Genomic DNA, 24,141 nt, shown 5'->3' on the forward strand with positions numbered 1-24,141 from the left:
ACTCTGGGCATTCTCCTTTATGTTAATGTGGCAGGATCAGATCTAGCGATAAAACCAAGGCATTCAGGACACACTGTGGGTCAATAACCGCAGACTAGTATTTCATTGCAGATCTGAAACTTCATGGTCATGCTCCCTGATGTATTCCTGTAATGAGGGGTGTTTGGGGGTTATTATATTCCCAGAAATCTGTCCATATTGTGATTTTCCTTAACATGAAGCTGCGCCACCTGTGCATGCATCAAGAAACACAAGTTGAATAAAAACAGATTTTGTTGATATATTTACCTTTCCTCCACGCAAATGCCATGAAAGTGAATTTTATTCCGTTCCATTTTTAAATTTTTGACAGGGATGTATGAACTCTACATTGGTGAATCTCCATTACCTGTACAGCTGTAACACCAGGGTGGGGGGCTGGGGGGGGGGGTCGGGGAAAGACCTGTACTAACATGGAAGGGAATCAAAGTGAGCTGCCTAGTGAAGTTACAAATCAGGTTTAAGCCTACTTACTCATTCAATCTAAGAAACATCATATATACATTCAGATCTGATCTGATTAAAAACTCTATGGTTCTGCAACATCCAGATACAAATCCAGAAACACAATTACACAGCACAGAAGACCACATTAACATCTTTATCTTCAATGACAGTGCAGTCCGTTATTTGCAACAGTCTTGGGGTGAGTGGATGATCCATCTTGCCCTCCTGAGAACCCAACCCTCACATAAATCTGCCTTCAGCCAATTCTATCACTCCATTTAATTTCACGAGGTTACTGGATAGAATAAAATCTACATCTGACATAATCCTGTTGTGCTGCTGCATAGGCACTAGTTTACCTATAATACATTTGTTCCATTACAGCTGCACGAAACAATCCAGACGTTATTGAAATTTTTCACCAAAAGCAGAACAAACTCCCTTCCCCATCAATACACTCTCAATAAAATGATGGAGGAGATCTTGAGCAGCTCCAAACAATGAAATGTTCATTGATGTTTTGAGTTATGGAGGAACTATTTGGTTACTGATCCTATTACAGTCTTTCAACAAATGGAGACAAAAGATCCAGCTGTACCTTAATGGAACAAATAAACATTATATACAACTCGTCATTAACTTATGTTGGTTATTGCATTCCCTTTTGTTTTTTTTGCCTTCTTCCTTCAAAAAGATTTTATTTGAGAAGAGTTGCTGTACCTTTTCATAATCTAATAGATCTCTCTCAGAAATTGGACGAATTTATTCTTTTTCATGTTCATTTGTTATAACTAGTCCTGCTAAAAATAGTTAGTGATGTGCTGGGACTGTAATACACATCGCATCAAAGAAAAATAATAACATGTAGAATAAATTAGCACACTATCATTCACAATATTAGTGTTCTTAATGCAAAAAGAGTTTATCAGTTAATTTATTTTAACATTGAGCCAGGGATAGCAGAAAATGTATCTAAAAATTGCCAGAAGTAAAATTTAAGGTCTCCCCTAAAAGAAGCAATAAACAGCGAGGTTTTGCATGAGTAATTTGTGGGGGGTGGGGTTTGGGAGGGCATAGATGGTGTCAATCCATTGCTTAGGAGCCAGCAGTAAAAAACACTGCTTGCAACAGTGAGGAATAAAATGGGTGATGAGCAGAACTCGACGTTCACAGAGTGCTCAGATATTGGTGCGGCTGGGGGAGATTAGGGGAAGGAGAAGGATGATAACCTGTAAGACCATAAGGTACAGGAGCAGAAGTAGGCCATTCGGTCCATCAAGTCTGCTCCGCCAATCAATCATGGGCTGATCCAATTCTTCCAGTCATCCCCACTCCCCTGCTTTCACCCCATACCCTTTGATGCCCTGGCTAATCAAGAACCTATTTATCTCTGCCTTAAATACACCCAAAGACTTGGCCTCTACAGCCGCTCATGGCAACAAATTCCAGATTTACCACCCTCTGACTAAAGTAATTTCTCCGCATCTCAGTTCTAAAAGGACGTCCTTCAATCCTGAAGTCGTGCCCTTTTGTCCTAGAATCCCCTACCATGGGAAATAACTTTGCCATGTTCAGGCCTTTTAAAATTCGGGATGTTTCTATGAGATCCCTCCCTCATTCTCCTGAACTCCAGGGAATACAGCCCAAGAGCTGCCAGATGTTCCTCATACAGTAACCCTTTCATTCCTGGAATCATTCTCATGAATCTTCTCTGAACCCTCTCCAATGTCAGTATATCCTTTCTAAGATAAGGGGCCCAAAACTGCACACAATCCTCCAAGTGTGGTCTCACGAGTGCCTTATAGAGCCTCAACATCATATCGCTGCTCATATATAATGAATGCCAACATTGCATTCGCCTTCTTCACAACCAATTCAACCTGGAGGTTAACCTTTAGGGTATCTTGCACAAGGACTCCCAAGTCCCTTTGCATCTCTGCATTTTGAATTCACTACCCATCTAAATAATAGTCTGCCCATTTATTTCTTCCACCAAAGTGCATGACCATACTTTCCAACATTGTATTCCATTTGCCACTTCTTTGCCTATTACCCTAAATTAACTAAGTCTCTGCAGGCTCTCTGTTTCCTCAACACTACCCGCTCCTCCACCTATCTTTGTATCATCAGCAAATTTAGCCACAAATCCATTAATACCATAGTCCAGATCACTGACATACATTGTAAAAAGCAGCGGTCCCAACACCGACCCCTGTGGAACTTCACTGGTAACTGGCAGCCAGCCAGAATAGGATCCCTTTATTCCCATTCTGTTTTCTGCCAATCAGCCAATGCTCCACCTGCGCTAGTAACTTCCCTGTAATTCCACGGGCTCTTATCTTGCTAAGCAGCCTCACGTGTGGCTCCTTGTCAAAGGCCTTCTGAAAATCCAAGTACACCATATCTACTGCATCTCCTTTGTCTACCCTGCTTGTAATTTCCTCAAAGAATTGCAGTAGGTTTGTTAGGCAGGATTTTCCTCTCAGGAAACCATGCTGGCTTTGGCCTATCTTGTCATGTGCCTCCAGGTACTCAGTAATCTCATCCCTAACGATTGATTCCAACAACTTCCCAACCACTGATGTCAGGCTATCAGGTGTATAGTTTGCCTTAACCTGTAAGAATCTGCCAAAAAAAAAGGAAAGAAAGAAGTTAGGGATTTGAAATTGAAGTGTGTCAGACCAGAAGCCAGAAGCATGGGATGAAAAGTGAACATAAGTTGTTGCAAGTTAATATATTTGTAGCAGAGCATTAGAAAAGTAGGTTATGCTTGGTGGAAATGGGAGACTGGCTATGAATGGGCTGCAGTAGACTTATATGAAGGGAAGAGAATGAAGATTTCAGAAGATAGAGAGATAATGTTAGAATTTGGGTCTATTCCAGAGATATATGCAGTCAGTCTTAAAAAAAAAGAGACATCTGGACAGAAACTAATCTCAAAAGTCAACTTCATACTAATGTCATAGAATGTCTGGTTCAACTTCACATCACTTCCAAGGAGAGGTAGAAAAACTATGTTCATCTTTGATATCAGAAAATATTGCTAAATTGTAACTGTATATACCAAGTTGGGTGCCATAATTTGAATATAAACTTTGCTGAGTCGCAGCCAAAGACAATGGGTTTGGATCGCCAGTATTTAGATGGAAGACACTTTTGTATGATAATAAACAAATTAAAGGCAACAGAGGGGTCAAAAGAAGGGGTAATAAGACTGACATGAGTTTCAGGACTTTATATTTTCAGATGTTGTTGTCAAGGACCAACACAAAGGTTAAAAAGCTGAAGCTGGTTAAGCACGGGTTCCTGGGATTCTAGAACAAACTATATAGAGGCAGTAAGAGAAACCATTACAAGTGATTTTCTGAAATGCAAAGGCAGTTCCATTGAGCTGCACATTGCAGAGCTTGACAGGATGATGAGATTCTTACTGTCCGGAAGACTAAAGATAGAAGTCATGGAAAAAAAAGTCACAGAGGATGCCTTTTCTTGATTATCATAAAAGAAAGCATTGGGAACATGACTGCTGAGATTCAAAAGGAAATTGTCTTTTGCAGAGGGTAGAAAGGGGCTTTATAGGAAACAACAGAATACAAAATATGGAAGAACCATAATTGACAGCTAGAGTTTTAAAGCGTGTGTAAACACTAATCTAATCTAATTCTGCCAGAATAGGATTCCTTAGAAATAAAATAACAGAAATGCTTCACCGTTATAATAATACAGGGGAATGATTTGGTACAAAAGTCATCATCCAATAATCTCTGAAAGGTCGCATCTTTTTCCACTATGAGCACAAATTGAGCAGGAGAATTCAAATCTTAGAAGTTAAGGCAAATTACAGCCAAGCTTAGGAAATACTTTTGATAAATATTAAAAGAATGACCATTCCTGTATTCTAGTATAGCACTAGCGTAATTAAAATGAAAACATCTGGATTCTTGTAGCAAACAGAGCAAGCGATATGAACGTGCGAAAATTTTACCCAACATTATGGGGATGGGATACTTTCAGCAAGAACTTTCTGTTAAATTTTCTTCAGTCACAGCACTTAGTTCCAGGATACTGATAGCTGTCAGTTTGTTCATTGCTTTCTTACTCTCATCACCTCTTAATTTTAGTCAATCTTTCTTGGCTTTTGTCCATGTTTTCATTCCTGCCTTTTTATTTTCTTTCTTTTCCTTGCTTTTTGCCTTCTTCAAAAGATGATTAAGACCCATTAAGACAACGAACAAAAGAATTTGATTTGAATTGCTTGTACACAGTCAAAAGTTAAAAAAAGAGAGAATAGAAGTCAGTGGTGTCCCATGAAGCCAAGTGATCTGTTACTGCTTTAATTTTCTTTATTTGTCAAGTTTTTCATATCTAAGCCACATATTGACTCTTAGAAGTTAAGCAAGTTACGGCAGCTTCAACTTAGTTCACACAATTCTGTATTATCTTCTGTGACAGTTTAAATATATACCAATGTTCACATAAATATGACTATTAGAAAACTGCTGTGATTATTTATTCCAGGCAGCAACACCACCATCCCTGGTAATTATGAGACAAGCTTCATATCTCCTCCTTTGTCCTTTAAGTGATCAATGGACAAAAGGGACCACCAATCTTGATCCCGTGTTCTACCAATGCTGGCAAAAAAATTGAGAAGAATGGCATCAATAGCCCAGATATCTAAACATTCCTATGTCTTTACATCAAAAATCCTTCATTGGGTCTGAAGAAATTATGTTATCCTACAATGCTAGAATACAAAACCAGAAAAATTATCTATTCATATCATGTAAAAGGATACTTTTTATCCCATCGACATTGGATGGTACAAGCACAGCCTAGGGAATGGAAGAGAAAATCAGATACAGTATATTAACTGAAACATAATCACAATGTACTCAATGTTCCTGAATTCCCTATGCTATTGCATCATTTTGTATGTTTTTGAATGTTCCCTACATTGCCACACTATTCCTGTGTAAAAGATAGAATGTTTTCTGAAAATCAAAAAAATTGCAGATGCTGGACATTTGAAATAAAAACAGAAAATGGTGTAAACATTTAGCAGGGGTCAGGCAGTGTCTGTGGAAAGGAAAACAAAGGTAATATTTCAGGAAAACTGGGAGAGAAAGTAAGCAAGTTGGGGCTCAACCAAAGAGAGAATAGTAGAGAGATAGATAGGATCAAGGCAGTATCTCTGATAAAGTAAGGCCAGGGTTGTCATAGGGATAAGATGTAAACGATGTCATCTTGCTAATGTATTAAAAAGGAAAATTAGAGAGGAAGAAGATGGACAAGCAAATTGTACAGAGGATGTGGAGAGTCTGTGGAGGGATACAGATAGGTTAAGTGAGTGGGCCAAGGTCTGGCAGATGGAATACAATGTTGGTAAATGTGAGATCATCCACTTTGGTAGGAATAATAGAAGAGCAGATTATTATTTAAATGCTGAAAGATTGCAGCATGCTGTTGTGCAGAGGGACTCGGGAGTGCTTATTCATGAATTGCAAAAAGTTGGCTTGCAGGTACAACAGGTTATTAAGAAGGCATACGGAATGTTGGCCTTCATTGTTAGAGGGATTGAACTCAAAAGCAGGGAGGCCATGCTGAAACTATACAGGGTACTGGTGAGGCCGCACCTGAAGTACTGTGTGCAGTTCTGGTCTCCGTACTTGAGGAAGGATACACTGTCTTTGGAGGTGGTGCAGAGGAGGTTCACCAGGTTGATTCCACGGATGAAGGGGTTAACCTATGAGGAGAGATTGAGTTGCCTGGGACTATACTCTCTGGAGTTCAGAGAATGAGAGGGGATCTTATAGAAACATACAAAATTTTGTAAGGGATAGATAAGATAAAAGTAGGAAAGTTGTTTCCATGGGTAGGTGAGACTAGAACTAGAGGACATTGCATCAAGATTCAGGGGAGAAGAGTTAGGACGGAGATGAGGAGAGACTGTTTTCCCTAGAGAGTGGTGAATCTGTGGTGTTCTCTGCCCAGGGAAGCAGTTGAGGCTTCTTCACTAAATATATTTAAGAAACAGTTAGACAGGTTTTTACATAGTAAGGGAATTAAGGGTTATGGAGGAAAGGCAGGTAGATGGAGCTGAGTTTACGGACAGATCAGCCACGATCTTATTGAATGGCGGGGCAGGCTCGATAGGCCAGATGGCCTACTCCACTCCTATTTCTTATGTTCTAATGTTCAAAGTAAAATATATTAGCCTTCCGTCCCTATTTTCATAACTTCTCTAGCCAAAAGTCAGGTTTTTAACATTTTATCATGTTTAATGTTTACTTGTTGCCTTTTTAAAAATCTCGTTCTGCTGTTGACCTAATCCCTGATTTTAGCACTCTATATTTTAACTCCATTGAAACAATCACACTTGCCACTGCAAAATTTAAGTGATAATATAATTTTATTCTATTTTTATGTTATTTCAACTTCTGCTTTAACCTTCATGTATGACTCAATCTTTAATTCAATATTTGTAAAATTATTTTACGTCCAGTTTGTAACCTGTTAGAACTTTTCAGAACTTCTTTTACTGCTCAGTCAGCTGAATGACATTGCTATTTCTGAACATAGAAGGGACTGGACAACGGCTGGGTAGGAAAAAGACCATCCATGCCACACTGCCTGGTGAATGTTTTTGACCAGTTGCAAGAATGCCCTTTCATCATTTATTATAATCACGGCCACAAATTCTAATCCAAAGGCTGGCATATCAATAAGCTTGAAATAAAGTAACAAAATTCCAAACATTGTAAGTTATAAAAACAAACCCAAATAGGATAAATTTTACACACGAGGAATTCTGCAGATGCTGGAAATTCAAGCAACACACATCGGCCTGAAACGTCGACTGTACCTCTTCCTAGAGATGTTGCCTGGCCTGCTGCGTTCACCAGCAACTTTGATGTGTGTTGCTAGGATAAATCTTATAATCAGTGTGATACTTGTGGCTAGATTTACAGTGGTTAGATTTATAAGTACTTTTGCAAGGGTACTTATTATAAATCCTTAAGGCATTTGAATTAATTTCACTAGAAGAAATCAATGATCCCTTATTCTTTTTGATTTTAGTATGGATTCAGCACCAGACCTGTATTGGGGAGAGGACACCTGCAAGAGGTGTATGGTAAAGTTAAGAAAAACCTAATATTTAGGATTATCTTGGAGAAGGCTGGAAAAGAAATACAAAATCTCTCTTCAGTAGGGTATGGCAAAATACAAGCTTGGGAATCTCTATTCCTTTCTTTGGCTTCATATCTCATAGTAGAAACCCCAATGTTCAGAAGACCATTTGGTTCATTGAGTTCAATCCAGTTCTCAGGATATTGCCATTGGTCGGATTCCCCCAGTTATTTCTCTGTAAAACATCCCATGTGCATCAACTCCTACCCCTACAGGTCTCCTGTTGTGTACCTGCACCTGAGGCAATTTTACAGTAGCTAATTAACTACCAGGTGTTACTGGGATGTGGGAAAATTTGTGTGGTCACAGGGAGAATATGCTATACAGAGAACAGGATGAACTCCAGGTTCCTGCAGCTGTGCAGTCTTAAAATCACTGAAATGATTTCCATATCCATCACATGTTCCTGTGCAAGACAACACTTACTACAGTAAAAAAAAAGCTGCTTAATTAGTTATTGTTTAATTGATGTATAATAATCTCTAAAACTTTATGGGAAAGTGTCTGTAAACAGGAAACATAACTGCACGGAACTACATGAATAAAAAGTAATGGATTGCTTCCTAATCATCAATTTTTTAATATTGGTTCACAGATTTATTCTTCTCTAATACAAATCTTTGCTAATAGAAGCTTAAAGACTAATTTAGGAACCTCTACAGTAAACCTGGTACATACATTAGAACTGCAAGCACAGTTCACTCTGCTGCCATCTTCCTCAGTGTAGCATAGATCACCTGCAATGCAGCCTTTCGAGGTAGAGAGCTCAAAGAGAGAAATCAAATGTTTTATAAAATAAATAATTACATAGATTTTGCATTTCAATACCTAATGAGCAATGTGTGTCGATAATAATTATAGCATAAAATATTCACATGAAAAATCCCCAATATATTCAAAACTTTCTTCTTCTTGCTAAAACTGTGATTTAATTAGCTGAGCGAAAATTACTAGTCATTACTTTATAACACTTAGTTATCATTCTGTAGTCTGGAAATCAATACTGACAATTAAAAAGGCTGTTTAAATAAAATTCAGTAACTCCATTACAGCTCTTAATAGCTGTCTTACGTATTTCCTCCGCAATTTGCATTAGAGACATTCAGATTTCCATCTGTATGGCACAATGTTGGCCATTCCTTGAGGAAGTTGCATTATTTTCAATCAAATAAGAACATTTTTAGTCTATAGCTTGTCTTTGTTAAAAACATACTTCAACTATTTCTTTATTTTTAAGTACAAATTATCATTTAGATTGTGTGTACTAGGCACTTACAACATGAAGGCTTCTGCGTGGGACTTTCAGCATGCAGCATACATCATTGATAATACCATCAAGAATAACTTGCGAACCGTACAACTGTGTATCATTGTAGTAAAGGTCCCTGAAATAAAAATGACCATTATCATTTATTCATTGTTATTAAGTTAAAATCCTGCAATTTTCTATCTAACAGCATTGTGAAACCATGTTCACTACATGAATTGTTCTAGATTAATAAAGCAATTTAACACAATCTTCTCAATGTAACTCAAAACTCTATCCTTGATTATATCACTCAAAAATAATACAAAATCAAAGTAAATGAATATGTGATCAAATTCCTGGATGACAACATTGAACCCACTTACTATAAAAGGGCACAGCAGGATATTGGTTTCATAGATGTGGCTTACCAAGCGATGGTGATACAGGTGCTCAATTTCTATTTTTCTCTCATTGCTTATTTACAGCAAAGTATGACAATTAATTTCTTAATAAAAATGACAGGCAGTACAGATACTTGCTGTTCCTCCATCACATCTACAGTACATTACCATATTATCTTAACATTCTTTCACCTTTTAGTTGCGTAAGTATTGCTCTGCACCAACTTGTAGATCATCGTCAAGGTCCTCAGTATCAGAGCTGCAAGGAAAATAGTTGTTACTAGAAGTAACTTTTGCTTTCATAACTCCTTCATTTCATCCTCTGTTATGCAGTAACGTAAAAAGTTCCATATCCAGCACGCAATACATAAATACTGTTCAACCTCAACTGTCCTTAAATGAAGACCGTTTAGACCACGTTTCTGAGTAGCTTGACCTGGCAAGAGAATATCTGGAATCTTTGAATTGTGCATGTTTGATGGCATATGAAATCAAATATAAATAATAATGCACATATAGCAAAATATTCCTAAGCAGCTTGCACAGATGCAGTGATTGAATGTACTGTATATGAAACAAAAATGGGATAGATAGATGATGCTGCAGTGTGGAGACATGTAGTTCTTATGATGGACAAGATCACTTCAAATTCCCTTTATTGAATCGAGTAAGAAGCTGAATTTGTAAATGGTTACATTCAGCCTGAGAGACTAATCAGGGAGGCAAACTGAGTTGGTGTTAAGATCGTTGCAAGACATCGGCATTGTTCTCAATTTAGCTGGAAAAAAGATGTGGCTAATTCTGAACTGGTTATCAATCAAGTAATTTCATGGCAACAAGAAAAAAATGGATGGAGAGGTAAAGCTAGGAAATACAGTGTAACATGGCTAATTGGGTCATTGGTTAATCAGAGCAGCCGTTTATTTGGGACAACTCTTAAAAAACAAAAACTAAATCTAGAAAATGGCCAGGATTCCTTTTGTTTATTCTGAACACTATACCACTGAAATGGGGCAAGAGACTGTTGCCAAACAGTTTCTAACTAGCGTCGGTTAGGTGCACTTGCGTGGCTGTTAGACACTACACCATGCTTAGAGTAACCAGTTTTTAAATAGCATCAGTTGCGCGTTCAAAAGGCAGTGATTTTTGTCACTGATAGTTAGTGAGAAATAAGTAATAAGACAACTCGGAACTGTTTTGCTCACTACGGTTTCAAGCATTCAGGCTTGAAGATGCCAGAAACAGCCGGAATTAAAAATAAAACGATTTTACTACTTCAACAGGTCAGAAATTATGAAGAACTTGAAAGTATCTTTAATGCTATGATGAAAATTAAAATTTTGAGGATGCAATCATCTAAAACATTGTATGAATGCAGTCCATTACCTGCACTAGGTATATTCTGTTCATTTATAGTCAATCATGAGAACACAGCAGACGAATTCCTCCGTTGATAACTATTAAGACTCAAGAACTTTTGAGTCCCGATGAAGGGTCATGGCCCAAAACATCAACTGAACATAAGAACATAAGAAATAGGAGCAGGAGTAGGCCATCCAGCCCATCGAGCCTGCCCCGCCATTCAATAAGACCATGGCTGATCTGTCCGGAAACTCAGCTCCATCTACCTGCCTCTTCCCCATAACCCTTAATTCCCTTACTATGTAAAAACCTATTTAACTGTTTCTTAAATATATTTAGTGAGGAAGCCTCAACTACTACACCTGGGCAGAGAATTCCACAGATTAACCACTCTCTGGGAAAAACAGTTTCTCCTCATCTCCACCATAAATCTTCTCCCCCGAATCTTGAGGCAATGTCCTCTAGTTCTAGTCTCACCTACCAATGGAAACCACTTTCCTACTTCTATCTCATCTTTCCCTTTCAAAATTTTGTATGTTTCTATAAGATCCCCTCTCATTCTTCTGAACTCCATAGAGTATAGTCCCAGGCGACTCAATCTCTCCTCATAGTTTAACCCCTTCATCCCTGGAATCAACCTGGTGAAGCTCCTCTGCACCGCCTCCAAAGCCAGTATATCCTTCCTCAAGTACAGAGACCAGAACTGCACACAGTACTCCAGGTGCGGCTTCACCAGTACCCTGTATAGTTGCAGCATGACCTCCCTGGTCTTGAATTTAATCCCTCTAGCAATGAAGGCCAACATTCCATTTGCCTTCTTAATAACCTGTTGTACTTGCAAACCAACTTTTTGCAATTCACGAACCAGCACTCCCAAGTCCAAAACAGCAGGCTGCAATCTTTCACCATTTAAATAATAATCTGCTCTTCTATTATTCCTTCCAAAGTGGATGATCTCGCATTTACCAACATTGTATTCCATCTGCCAGACCTTGGCCCACTCACTTAACCTATCTATATCCCTCTGCAGACTCTCCACGTCCTCTGTACAATTTGCTTTTCCAGTCAGTTTAATGTCATCAGCAAATTTTGCTACACTACACTCAGTCCCCTCTTCCAAATCATTAATGTAAATGGTAAACAGCTATGGGCCCAGCACCGACCCCTGCGGCACCCCACTCACCACAGATTGCCAACCGGAAGAACACCCATTTATACCAACTCTCTGCCTTCTGTTGGTTAACCAATCCACTATCCATGCCAATACACTTCCTCAGACTCCATGCATCCGTATCTTATCTATAAGTCTTTTGTGTGGCACCTCATCGAACGTCTTCTAGAAATCCAGATATACAACATCCACCTGTTCCCCTCTATCCACTGCACTCATTATGTCCTCAAAGAACTCCAGTAAGTTTGTCAAACAGGACCTGCCCTTTCTGAATCCATGCTGCGTCTGTCTAACGGAACCACTCCTTGCTATATATTTCGCTATTTCTTACTTAATGACAGCTTCAAGCATTTTCCCGACTACAGACGTTAAGCTAGCTGGCCTACAGTTGCCCGTCTTCTGCCTACATCCTTTAAAAAAAAAAAAGTGCCACGACATTTGCTGTCTTCCAATCTGCCGGGACCTGCCAAGAGTCTACAGAGTTTTGACAAATGATTACCGACGCATCTACTATAACCTCCGCTAATTCCTTCAGCACCTTGGGATGCATCCCATCAGGACTGGAGACTTATCTACCTTCAGGCCCTCTAGTTTGCTCATCACTATCTCTTTAGTGACTGATTTTATCTAGGTCCTCACCTCCCATTTTGTCCATAACATCCTTCTTTGGCATATTAGACATGTCTTCCACCATGAAACCTAACACAAAATAGTCGTTCAATGCCTCAGCCATTTCCTTATCACCCAATATCAATTTCCCCTTCTCGTCTTCCAGGGGACCTACGTTGGCTTTAGCCACCCTTTTCCGCTTTATATATTTATAAAAACTTTTGCTATCTGTTTTTATATTCTGTGCTAATTTTTCTTTCATACTCCATCTTCCCTTTCCTTATTTCTTGTTTAGTTGTTCTCTGTTGCTTTCTAAAGTTTTCCCAATCCACCAGTCTCCCACTACTCTTTGCGACTTTGTACACGAGCTTTTAATTTGATACTATCTTTTATTTTCTTAGTTATCCAAGGCTGGCTCTCCCCACACTTACTGTCCTTACTTTCGACTGAAATACACTTTTGTTGAGCACTGTGAAAAATCTCTTTGAAAGTATTCCTTCTTTTCCATTTTTAAGCTGTTAGTTTTGCCCAAGTCTTTTAGTTTAGTTTAGTTGTTTTTTTTTCTTTGGGGATGGGTTTTTGTTTCTTTTTTTTGTCTTTTTTCTTTTTTTTTGCTTTATATTATCCGTGATCAGTTCTACATGTATGGGAGTTTTGGTAATTTCCACTATTTGGTTTTGCAATTACTCTTTTTTTAAATGTAACAATACATCTCATATTATCTGTATTATTGCTATGTTTTGTTTCTATATTTTGAAATTAATAAAAAGATTGAAAAAGAAAGAAAAGAAAGTATTCCACTGTTCCTCAAATGTCCTACCGAATAGCCTGTGCTCCCAATCCACATTAACCAAATCCTCCCTTATCCCGTTGTAGTCTCCCTTGTTCAAGCATAATACACTAGTTTTAGATCTAACTATTTCATTCTCCATCTGAATGTGAAATTCAATCATACTATGATCACTCTTTCCAAGAGGATCCCTGACTACAAGATCGTTAATCTTACCTGTCTCACTGCACAGGACTAGATCTAAGAAAGTATTTTCCCTTGTAGGTTCACTAACATGCTGCTCAAGAAGCCATCACGGATGCATTCTATGAAGTCCTCCTCAAAACTTCCTTGATCAACCTGATTCACCCAATCTATGTGGAAGTTAAAATCCCCTATGACAACTGCCGTTCTGTTCTTACAAGCCTCAGTTATTTCTTGGTTAATCGCCTCTGCCACTGCAATATTTTTATTAGGTGGATTAGGTGGCCTATAGACCAGGAGTCCCCAACCTTTTTTGCACTGCAGACCGGTTTATTATTGACAATATTCTTGCGGACCGGCCGACCCCGAGGCGCCGGGGGGGGGGGGGGTAGGGTTGCCGACGGACAAGAGTAGCAGTCAAATATCTTGTGTTTGCCCCGAGAAAGACTACAATGACCATGAAGCCTTGCGCGGGCACTTGTGTGCACATGCGTGTATGTGCCGATGCTTTTTCTACAAATCGTTTTTGGCAATTCTGTTCGGGGGGGGGGGTGTTAATCACGACCAGAATATAGGTGATAAGTGGCTAATACACTCAATTTCGTTTCTAAAAGGGTTTATCTAACGAATTTAATATTAACACACTGCGCATATTTTCCTCGCATGAATATAGAGATAAGTCAATTATTGGGGAGGACAGGGGAGCTTGAAGTAAGTGTTGAACGAGCTTCCAGTAGAAGTGGTAGAGGTAGGTTCGATATTATCAATTAAAGAAAAATTGGACAGGTATATGAACAGGAAAGGAATGGAGGGTTATGGGCTGAGTGCAGGTCAGTGGGACTAGGTGAGAGTAGCGTTCGGCACGGACTAGAAGGGCAGAGATGGCCTGTTTCCATGCTGTAATTGTTATATGGTTATATAAGTCAATAGCATCATAACATTTTAAGTAATGTTTGGATATTAAACATACAGCACATATGGGCTTGTTTCTCTGCAACAGGACGGTCCTATTGAGGAGTGATGGGAGACAGCAATACTCGAAGGGGATTCCTTGTGTCCAGTCTATTCTGCAATTTAGTTTTTGTTGCATTCATTGCAGAGATGGAAATAGAAGCAACGTTTTCAGTGCTTTTGTGGTTATCTCAGGATATTTAGCCCTGACTTTGATCCAGAATGCCGGCAGAGCTGTTACATCAAACATACTTTTCAGCCCGCCGTTAGTCGCAAGCTCGAGGAGTTGATCTCCTTCCCACGCTGACATGGACAATGCGCGGGTAATGACCTCGCATGCATAATAACCTCGCATGCGTTCAAGCTCAACAGAGGGCGTGACAGGGAATGAGGAAAGTTGCACCTGACTCATATCGCCAGATCCTATCGTTTCCTCGCAGCCTGGTAGCACATGCTTTGCGGCCCGGTGATTGGGGACCTCTGCTATGGACAACACCCACCAGTGATTTTTTTTCCCTTTACTGTTCTTAATCTCTACCCAGATGGACTCAACATTCTGCTCCGTAGATCTTATATCGTCTCTCACATTCACCCTGATCTCATCCCTAATCAAGAGCGTCACCCTACCTCTTCTGCCTTCCTGCCCATCTTTCTGTATTACCCGATACCCTTGGATATTTAATTCCCAGTCATCTCCACCTTGCAACCAGGTTTCTGTAATGGCCACTAAATCATATGCCTTGGTACTGATCTGTGCCGCAAGTTCACTAACCTTGTTTCTAATACTATGGGCATTTAGATAATGTGCCCTTAAACTCATTGTCCTTTTAGAATCCAGTGACCTATGTGATTTTTGCTTTTTAATTTTATGCATTCTACTCTTACTTTTTTCTTCATTAACTCTAGCTTCGGTCTCTGCAACTGCTTACTCTTTTCAACAGATGCTGCCTGGCCTGCTGAGTTCCTCCAACATTTTGTGTGTATTACTTTGATTTCCAGCAACTGCAGATATTCTCCTGGTTAGGAACTAATATACAGCTTTATTGTACCACAGAGGTATTAGCAATGTTCTCATTTGTTCTGTATTTCTTTTAAATACATAAATTGTTACTCAGTTAAATAACAGTTTTGTCTTTTTTTAATACCTTTTTAACTATTTCCCTGAAACTTTGGCTAATTAGGGCAGCTGCTTAATTGGACCAAAATGTACTGGTTCTGATGTGTCCTAATTAACTGGAATCCACTCTATAGATAAAATAAGTTAGCATGGGTGGGCCACTTAAAACCTCATGTCTTCTTCAGTACCTTTATATTCAATTCCACATCAATAAATTCTAAAATTATTTTAACTGTTCTAATTACTACCTGCAACTTCTGCAAATCATGCACTCGGGCAAACCCTTTGCATGTCAGTGCTTTTTAATCTCTTGTCATTTAGATAATATGCTTCATATTTTTAAAATTCACTGACAAAATGAACAATTTCACGTTTTCCATATAATGCTGTTTGCCAGAACTCCGCCACAGCTTAATTGATCCTTTGTAGCTTTCTGATATAGGAGTTTGAGTTACCAATGAGAATTTGGAACACAAAATAAGGAATTCATTTTTAATGATGATTTTATGCGCACTGCATGATCCTACCGAAAAACTGACTTTGTGTTTTCTGTTGATAGTTGTTGAAAATCCTGTTTGTTTACATGTCAAAAAATGTTTCGCAAGTGCAGGTTTTTGTCGTCTGTCTATATGTTTGGAAGGACCTGTGTTGTGTTAGCAGCAGTAAAATCATTGCAAATATTAAAAACCCAGTAGAAATTAGACAAATTTCTCCCACCTTCTCTATCTCGTTTAATACATTCTTCAAAGTACTGTTTCATTTGTGCTTTTAGGTAAAGGCTAGGACTAGATGGAGCAATGATGCCCTTAATTCTGCAACCAAAATACATTGCTAAGTCAGTTCTGAATAATAGAAAAAGTTAGGCTACTAGGTCAGTAAAACCTGAAATCAGCAAAAAGTCAACTACAAGCAAAGAGGTGAAAACATCTTCAGAAAATATTTGTACACTTGCAAACTGCTAATAGTCTGAATTATTACAGTGGTGTTAAGAAGTTTTTGAACCCTGTTGAACTTTTTCTATTTCTGCATAAATATGACCTAAAATGTGATCAGATCTTCATGTGTCCTAAAACTAAATAAAGAGAACCCAATTAAATAAATAGCACAAAACATTATACTTGTTCATTTATTTATTAAGAAAAATAATCCAATATTACATATATTTGTTGGAAAAAGTATGTGAACCCCTGAGTTAATGCCTTCTAAAAAAGCTATTGAAGTCAGGTGTTCCAACCAATGAGATGAGGTAGGAGGTGTAGGTTGTAGAGGTGCCTGTACTCTTCTCAAGAAAGATTTGTTTATGTACACCATGCTTCCATCGAAATGACTCTCAAGGGACCTTAGAATTGTAGAGATGCAGGAAGCTGGAAAAGGCTACAAAAGCATTTCTAAAGATCTGAGTATTCATCAGTCTACAGTAAGAGAAATTGTCTGCAAATAGAGAAACTCAGTACTGTTGCTACTCTCCTTAGGAGTGATGATCCTGCAAAGATCAAACCAAGAGCACAACGTGCAATGCTGAAGGAGGTGAAAAGGGACTCAAGGATAACAGCAAAAGACTTGCAGAAATCTCTAGAACTTGCTAAATTCTCTGTTCATGTGTCCACTATAAGAGAAACACTGAACAAGACTAGTGTTCATAGAAGGACACCATGGAGGAAACCACTGCTCTCTAAAAAAGGACATTGCTGCAGTCTCAAGTTTGCAAAAGACCAGCTGTATGTTCTACAATGCTTTTGGGACAATGTTCTGTGGACAGATGAGACTAAAGTTGAACTTTTTGGTAGAAATGCACATTGCTATGCTTGGAGGAGAAAGGGCACTGCACACCAACACTAAAAACGGTCATCCCAACCGTGAAGCATGGTGGAAGGAGCATCATAATTTGGGGCTGCTTTGCTGCCTCAGGGCCTGGACACCTTTCAGTCATTGAGGGAACAATGAATTCAAAATCGCATCAAGACATTTTACAGGAAAATGTCAGGATAGCATTCCATCACCTGAAACTTAATAGAATTAGGATAATACAACAAGACAATGATCCGAAAGACAAGAGTAAATCAACAACAGAATGGTTTAAAAAGAAGAAAACTAATGTTTTGTAATGGCTGAGTCAAAGTCCCGACCTTAATCCTATAGAAATGTTGTGGAAGGACTTGAAGCAAGCAGCTCATGCAAGGAGCCCTTCAACACCCAGAGATGAAGCAGTTTTGTAAGGAGGAATGGTCCAGAATTCCTCCAAGCCGATGTGCAGGAAAAGTTACTGGAAATGTTTGGTTGATTGAAGTTATTGCTGCACCGAGGCGGGTGGGGGGAATCACATCAATTACTGAAAGCAAAGGTTCACATACCATTTCCAACAAATACACGTAATATTGGATCATTTCTCTCAATAGATAAATAAACAAGTATGATGATTTTGTGCTATTTATTTGATTGGGTTCTCTTTATCTAGTTTTAGGACTTGCATAAAGATCTGATCACATTTTAGGTCATACTTATGCAGAAATAGAGACGATTCTACAGGGTTCACAAACTTTCTCGCACCACTGTCTATCTAAAACATGAAGTGTCAGTAACTATAGGTCTGTTAAGTAATATTTCCTATTGAATAATTCTGCATTTAATCAGTAGACATTTTACATATCAAATATACAATTAAGCATACAATAAATGATACATTTGTCTGGCAGCAATCACTAAAATAATACCTTACCGAACCTGCGGACAGATTTGGAACATTCACACTTCACTTTGCTCACAGTGCAATCAGATACCATCTGTAAACCAACGTTGCCATCAAACCTGTCAATACAGAAAATGTTAGCTTTTACTTCCTATTACTATTAGTACATCACAGAAACAGGCCATTCAGCCCATTGATGCCTGTGCGGGCCAAAATGCCAAATTAAACTAAACTTAATTGCCTGTACGTGATCCACCACCACTCCTGGCAATATGCTCCAAGCACCTGCCACCTCGGTGTAAAAAAATACTTACCCTACACATCTTCTTCAACTTTCCACCTTTTAACAACAATATTTCTATTGCCTTGTTAATACAAAAATTGAATTTTGCATTGATTCTAGTTCTAAAGAAAAATTTGTTCACAAAGCATATACTGAAAAAAAATCATATCCTTTTTGAATGTCCTTTAGTACAAATGTAATACCCTGGTTTAAGATCAAGCCTTATTTTATTAATTCAGTTAGCTGTGGGTATTTTATTTTCTGCAGATTTTCTCAAAATACAATAAGCGTTCCTTCAATCACATTATACAATTGAGTATTTCATTTCTGCTGTCTAAAATAAAAATTCAGTTGATTGATAAGTTAGGCTTGTTAAATTAGACAATAGGATTTCTCTTGGGAACATTCTAGAGAGAGCATGGGAAAAGATGGAAAAAGAATGGGGGGGGGAATTTTTTTTCCCCCAAGGGAGAGCTCGGGATTTCAAGGAGAAGGATGGAAATGGTCAACGAAGATCAGAGAAGAACATGGTGAAATGTGCACAGAACCCGTTTGGAAGGACAGATACTGATGTTGGGAAATCCCCATGCAGACAATGATCTCATGGAGAATGTACAGATAACTTTTAGTCAGCTAGTTAGCACACTACATTGAAGAAAATTCAACGTTTTTTCCTCGGATGTTGCATGAATATTTGTTTCCCGGGACAGGTTCTTCAGTGCAAAACTGTTTCATGTTGTGAGTAAACAAAGTGAAGTAAATCAAAGTCAGATTTAATATCACTGGCATATGTCATGAAATTTGTTAACTTTACTGCAGCAGTACAATACATGAGAAAAAAAAGAAAAAACTGAGTTACATTAAGTTGACTGAGTTACATTAAACAATGAACTCCAACGATTACGTGCACGATATAGACTATTATTTACATACATGATGGGTCTTTTCTTTATTTTGTATTATATAGTATTATTGTTTTTGTTATAGTTTAAAATTTTTTGTCAATATATTTTCGATCTAAGTTTATACTGGTGTGAGTTAAATTATTGCTTCCTGGCAAATGATAAATGCGCATGGGTATGTCAGTGTTAATACAGTAACTCCTTTGTTTTCCCATAGAAGGAACACTCAAACTTTTATGTTTGTGTATACCCCAAATCATATTTACCTTAGATGTGTTTATTTAATGGAAATAATCTCTTTCATTGTTATTCCCATACATTATCAAGTTATGTTGCTGTTTGGCTGAGTTCACAGTAATAGCTAACTCATTAGTAGCCCTCGGTGAGAGTGTTATGCAAACATTGCGATTTTTGGACTAACGAAAGACCATGTGACTTGCTTTGCAAGATTAATAGGACACTTGAATTTTTCAGAGGTGCACTGTACTACAATCACATGAATATGGTATAAACATACCTAATATTTTCCCAGGATGATCTTCTATCAAAAGTGATAACTGGAGCCTCTCCATTTGCAAGATATGCCAATGTCTCCTGGATAATATTTTCAATTGCTTTAAGAACATCAGAACTGAAAGAATTAACATTTAAAAAATGTTATTCAAGGTGGTGACGTACTTAAATTACACCACTAGGAATGAAAATGTGTACTGTTAATAACGCATTAAGAATTATTTTATGACATTTTTTACACAGTTGCGTATTCCATGATTGTTTGACATTTAATTTAGAAATCGAATATCCAGTTACAACTTGGTTAGGGGAACAGATAAGAGGTTCTGAGGATGAGAACAAGATTCCCAGATGGTATGTTGCCTATTGCGTGCCAGAGTCAAGAACATCTCAAATTGAGTCTAAAGCATTCTTAAGTGGGAGGGTGAGCAACCAGACCCTGTGTTTCATTCGGTAGGAAAGATGACAAGTTCCTGCAAAGTGTGTTCAGGGAGCTGGTGCTAAGTTAAAGAATAGGACATCCAAGGTTGTGAACTCAGGATTGCTATCCATGTCCCATGCTAGTGAGGCCAGAAGTAGGAAGATAATACAGTTTAACGCTTGGCTAAGGAGATGGTGCAGGAGGGAGGGCTTTAAATTTTTGGATCATTGGGCTCTCTTGCAGGAAAGGTGAGACTTGTACAGAAGGAATGGTTTATAACTGAAGTGGAGGGGAACTAATATAATTGCAGAAAGATTTGCTAGTGCTGCACCAGGAAGTTTATAGTAGAGTTGCAGGGGTATGGGAACCAGAGCAGATAGTGGAGTAGTTGCAGAAAAAGATGTTGTTAAGCTTACATATAAAGAGTTTTGTTGGAAAAGCAGATGAGCTTAGAGCATGGATCAACATGTGAAATTACAACATTAGTGAGACTTGCTTGCTGGAGGGGCAGGACTGGTAGCTCAATGCTTTGGGGTCCAATTGTCTTAGACGTGACAGAATGGGAGGGATTAAAGGGGGAGAGGTGACATTACTAGGGAAAATGTCATGGTAGTGCTCAGATAGGACAGATTGGAGAGCTTTCTACTGAGACTATATGGATGGAACTGAGGAATAAGAAAGGAATGATCATGTTAATAGAATTTTATAGACCACCCATGTATGGGGAGCATGAGGTGCCCAGGGAGGCATAACACCTCTGTTGAGAACCAGAAGGTTCAACTTCATTCACCCCAGTGCAATGACCTTTCCTCTTTAAAAATTATCTTGCACAGGTCTTGTCAATGTTCAATACAAAAACCTACAATATCCCAATAGTCAGTGGGATCTAGAGGAACAAGTTTGTAGAGAGATCACACACTCATACACTTTGGTTAAAAAAAAACGTAAGGTTGAAATAGTTGGTAGTTTTAACTTTCTACATATTGACTAAATCTCCCATACTATAAAAGGAATGGATGGGATAGTGTTTGTTAAGTGTGTTCAGGAAAATTTCTGTAATTAATATATAGATGACCCAACTAGAGAGAGTGTGATGCTTCATCCTATTAGGGAATGAAACAGGGCAGGTGACAGAAGCGTGTGTAGGGGAACACTTTTCACCTCGTGATCATAATACCTTAAGTTTCAAAATGATTATAGAACATAAGTCCGGTTCTTGGGCTGAGATTCAAAATTGGAGAAAGGCCAGTTTTGATAGTATCAGAAAGGATCTGGCAAAAATGGATTGAGACAAGTTATTTTCTGACAAAGGTGTGCTTGGTAAATAGAAGGCATTCAGAAATGAAATTATATGAGAACAGAGTTTGTATGTTCCTTCAAAATAAAAGGCAAGGATAACAGGTTTAGGGAATCTTGGTTTTCAAGAGATATTGAGGCCCTGGTTAAGGAGGAGGAGCAGGACAAAAGAAACAGAAACAGGTGGAGGCTATCTGACCTGTCAAGTCTGCACCGCCATTCAATAAAATCATGGCTGACCTGGACTCATCTCCACCTACCTGACTTTTCCCCATAACCCTTAAATCCCCTACTATGCAAAAATCTATCCAGTATTGTCTTAAATATATTTACTGAGATAGCCTCCACTGCTTCATTGGGCAGTGAATTCCACAGAATCACCGCTGTTTGGGAAAAGTATGTCCTCCTCATCTCCGTCCTAAGCTTACTCCCTTGAATCTTTAGGCTATGTCCCCTAGCTCTAATCTTGCCTACCAGTGGAAACAACTTTCCTGCCCCTATCTTCTTTACCCCTTTCATAATTTTATATATTTCTATCAGATCTCCTCTCATCCTTCTGAATTCCAGTGAGTACAGTCCCGGGTGACTCAATCTCTCCTCATAGTCTAACCCCCTCATCTCTGGAATCAACCTGGTGAACCTCCCCTGCACCACCTACTAAGCTAGTATATCCTTCCTCAAGCAAGGAGACCAGAAGTACACACAGAACTCCAGATGCAGCCTCATACAGGCAGGAAGGAACAAATGAGTTACTTGAGTATAAGAAATGCAAAAGAACACTTAGGAAGGAAATCAGAAGAGTTAAAAGAAGGTATGTGGTTGCTCTGAGAGACAAGGTGAAGGAGAATCCCAAGGACCTCTACAGACACATTGAGAGCAAAAATATAGCAAGGGACGAAACTGGTCATCTGGAAAATCAGCATGGTCATCTCTTTATGAAGCTGAACGATAGGGGAGATTTTAAACAGATTTTTTATATCTGCATATCAAAATCAGGTTTATTATCACTAGCAAGTGACGAGAAATTTGTTAACTTAGCAGCAGCAGTTCAATGCAATATATAATCTAGCAGAGAAAAAAAATAAAATAAAAATAATAATAAAGTAACTCAATTATGTACATTGAATAATTCAAAAACGTGCAAAAACAGAAATACTGTATATTTTTTAAAAAGTGAGGTAGTCTCCAAAGATTCAATGTCCATTTAGGAATTGGATGGCAGAGGGGGAGAAGCTGTTCCTGAATCGCTGAGTGTGTGCCTTCAGACTTCTGTACCTCCTACCTGATGGTAACAGTGAGAAAAGGGCATGCCCTGGGTGCTGGAGGCCCTTAATAATAGACACTGCCTTTCTGAGACACGACTCCTTAAAGATGTCTTGGGTACTTTGTAGGCTAGTACACAAGATGGAGCTGACTAGATTTATAACCTTCTGCAGCTTCTTTCAGTCCTGTGCAGTAGCCCCTGCATCACTGTCTGCCTTCTTTATAACTATGTTGGTATGTTGGGACCAGGTTAGATCCTCAGGGGTCTTGACACCCAGGAACTTGAAGCTGTGCACTCTCTCCACTTCTGATCCCTCTATAAGGATTGCTATGTGTTCCTTCATCTTACCCTTCCTGAAGTGCACAATCAGCTCTTTCGTCTTACTGATGTTGAGTGCCAGGTTGTTACCGTGGCACCATTCCACTAGTTGGCATATCTCACTCCTGTACACCCTTGCGTCACCACCTGAGGTTCTACCAACAATGGTTGCATTGTCAGCAAATTTATAGATGGTATTTGAGCTATGCCTAGCCACACAGTCACGTGTATATAGAGAGTAGAACAGTGGGCTAAGCATACATCCTTGAGGTGCACCAGTGTTAATCTTCAGTGAGGAGGAGATAATATCACCAATCCACACAGATTGTGGTCTTCCAGTTAGGAAGTCGAGGATCCAATTGCAGAGGGAGGTACAGTTTCTACAACTTCTCAATCAGGATTGTGGGAATGATGGTATTAAATGCTGATGATCAGCATCCTGACGTAGGTGCTTGTGTTGTCCGTGTGCAGAGCCATTGAGATTGCGTCTGCCATTGACCTACTGTGGCAATAGGCAAATTGCAATGGGTCCAGGTCCTTGCTGAAGCAGGAGTTCAGTCTAGTCATAACCAGCCTCTCAAAACATTTCACCACTGTCGATGTGAGTGCTACCGGGCGATAGTCCTTAAAGACAGTCCACATTATTCTTCTTAGGCACTGGTATAATTATTGCCTTTTTGAAGCAAGTGGGAACTTCCACTTGAAAATGTCCTTGAATGCTCCTGCTAGTTGGTTGGCACAGGTTTTCAGAGCCTCACCAGGTACTCCACTGGGACCTTCTGCCTTACAAGGGTTCACTCTCTTTAAAGAGCCTAACATTGGCCTCTGAGATGGAGATCACAGGGTCGTCAGGTGCAGCAGGGATCTTCACAGCTATAGTTGTGTTCTCCCTTTCAAAGCGTGCATAGAAGGGATTGAGTTCATCTGGTAGTGAAGCATTGCTACTAT

General features: G+C 38.9%; 1 protein-coding gene across 1 annotated transcript in view; it reads right to left on the reverse strand.

The window, feature by feature from the left end:
• The window catches only part of spo11 (SPO11 initiator of meiotic double stranded breaks), a 53,002-nt gene that overhangs the window by 22,665 nt on the left and 6,196 nt on the right, over positions 1–24,141 (reverse strand). Inside the window, exons 2-8 of the mRNA XM_072276592.1 lie at positions 19,899–20,012; positions 18,227–18,315; positions 9,520–9,586; positions 8,954–9,062; positions 8,356–8,442; positions 5,285–5,321; positions 4,197–4,306 (exon numbers count right to left, since the gene is read on the reverse strand). Of these exons, the coding sequence (XP_072132693.1) occupies positions 4,197–4,306; positions 5,285–5,321; positions 8,356–8,442; positions 8,954–9,062; positions 9,520–9,586; positions 18,227–18,315; positions 19,899–20,012 (613 nt within the window). The remainder of the gene's footprint in view (positions 1–4,196; positions 4,307–5,284; positions 5,322–8,355; positions 8,443–8,953; positions 9,063–9,519; positions 9,587–18,226; positions 18,316–19,898; positions 20,013–24,141) is intronic.

Source organism: Mobula birostris, chromosome 2, assembly GCF_030028105.1.
Source record: "Mobula birostris isolate sMobBir1 chromosome 2, sMobBir1.hap1, whole genome shotgun sequence".
Classification (NCBI taxonomy): domain Eukaryota; kingdom Metazoa; phylum Chordata; class Chondrichthyes; order Myliobatiformes; family Myliobatidae; genus Mobula; species Mobula birostris.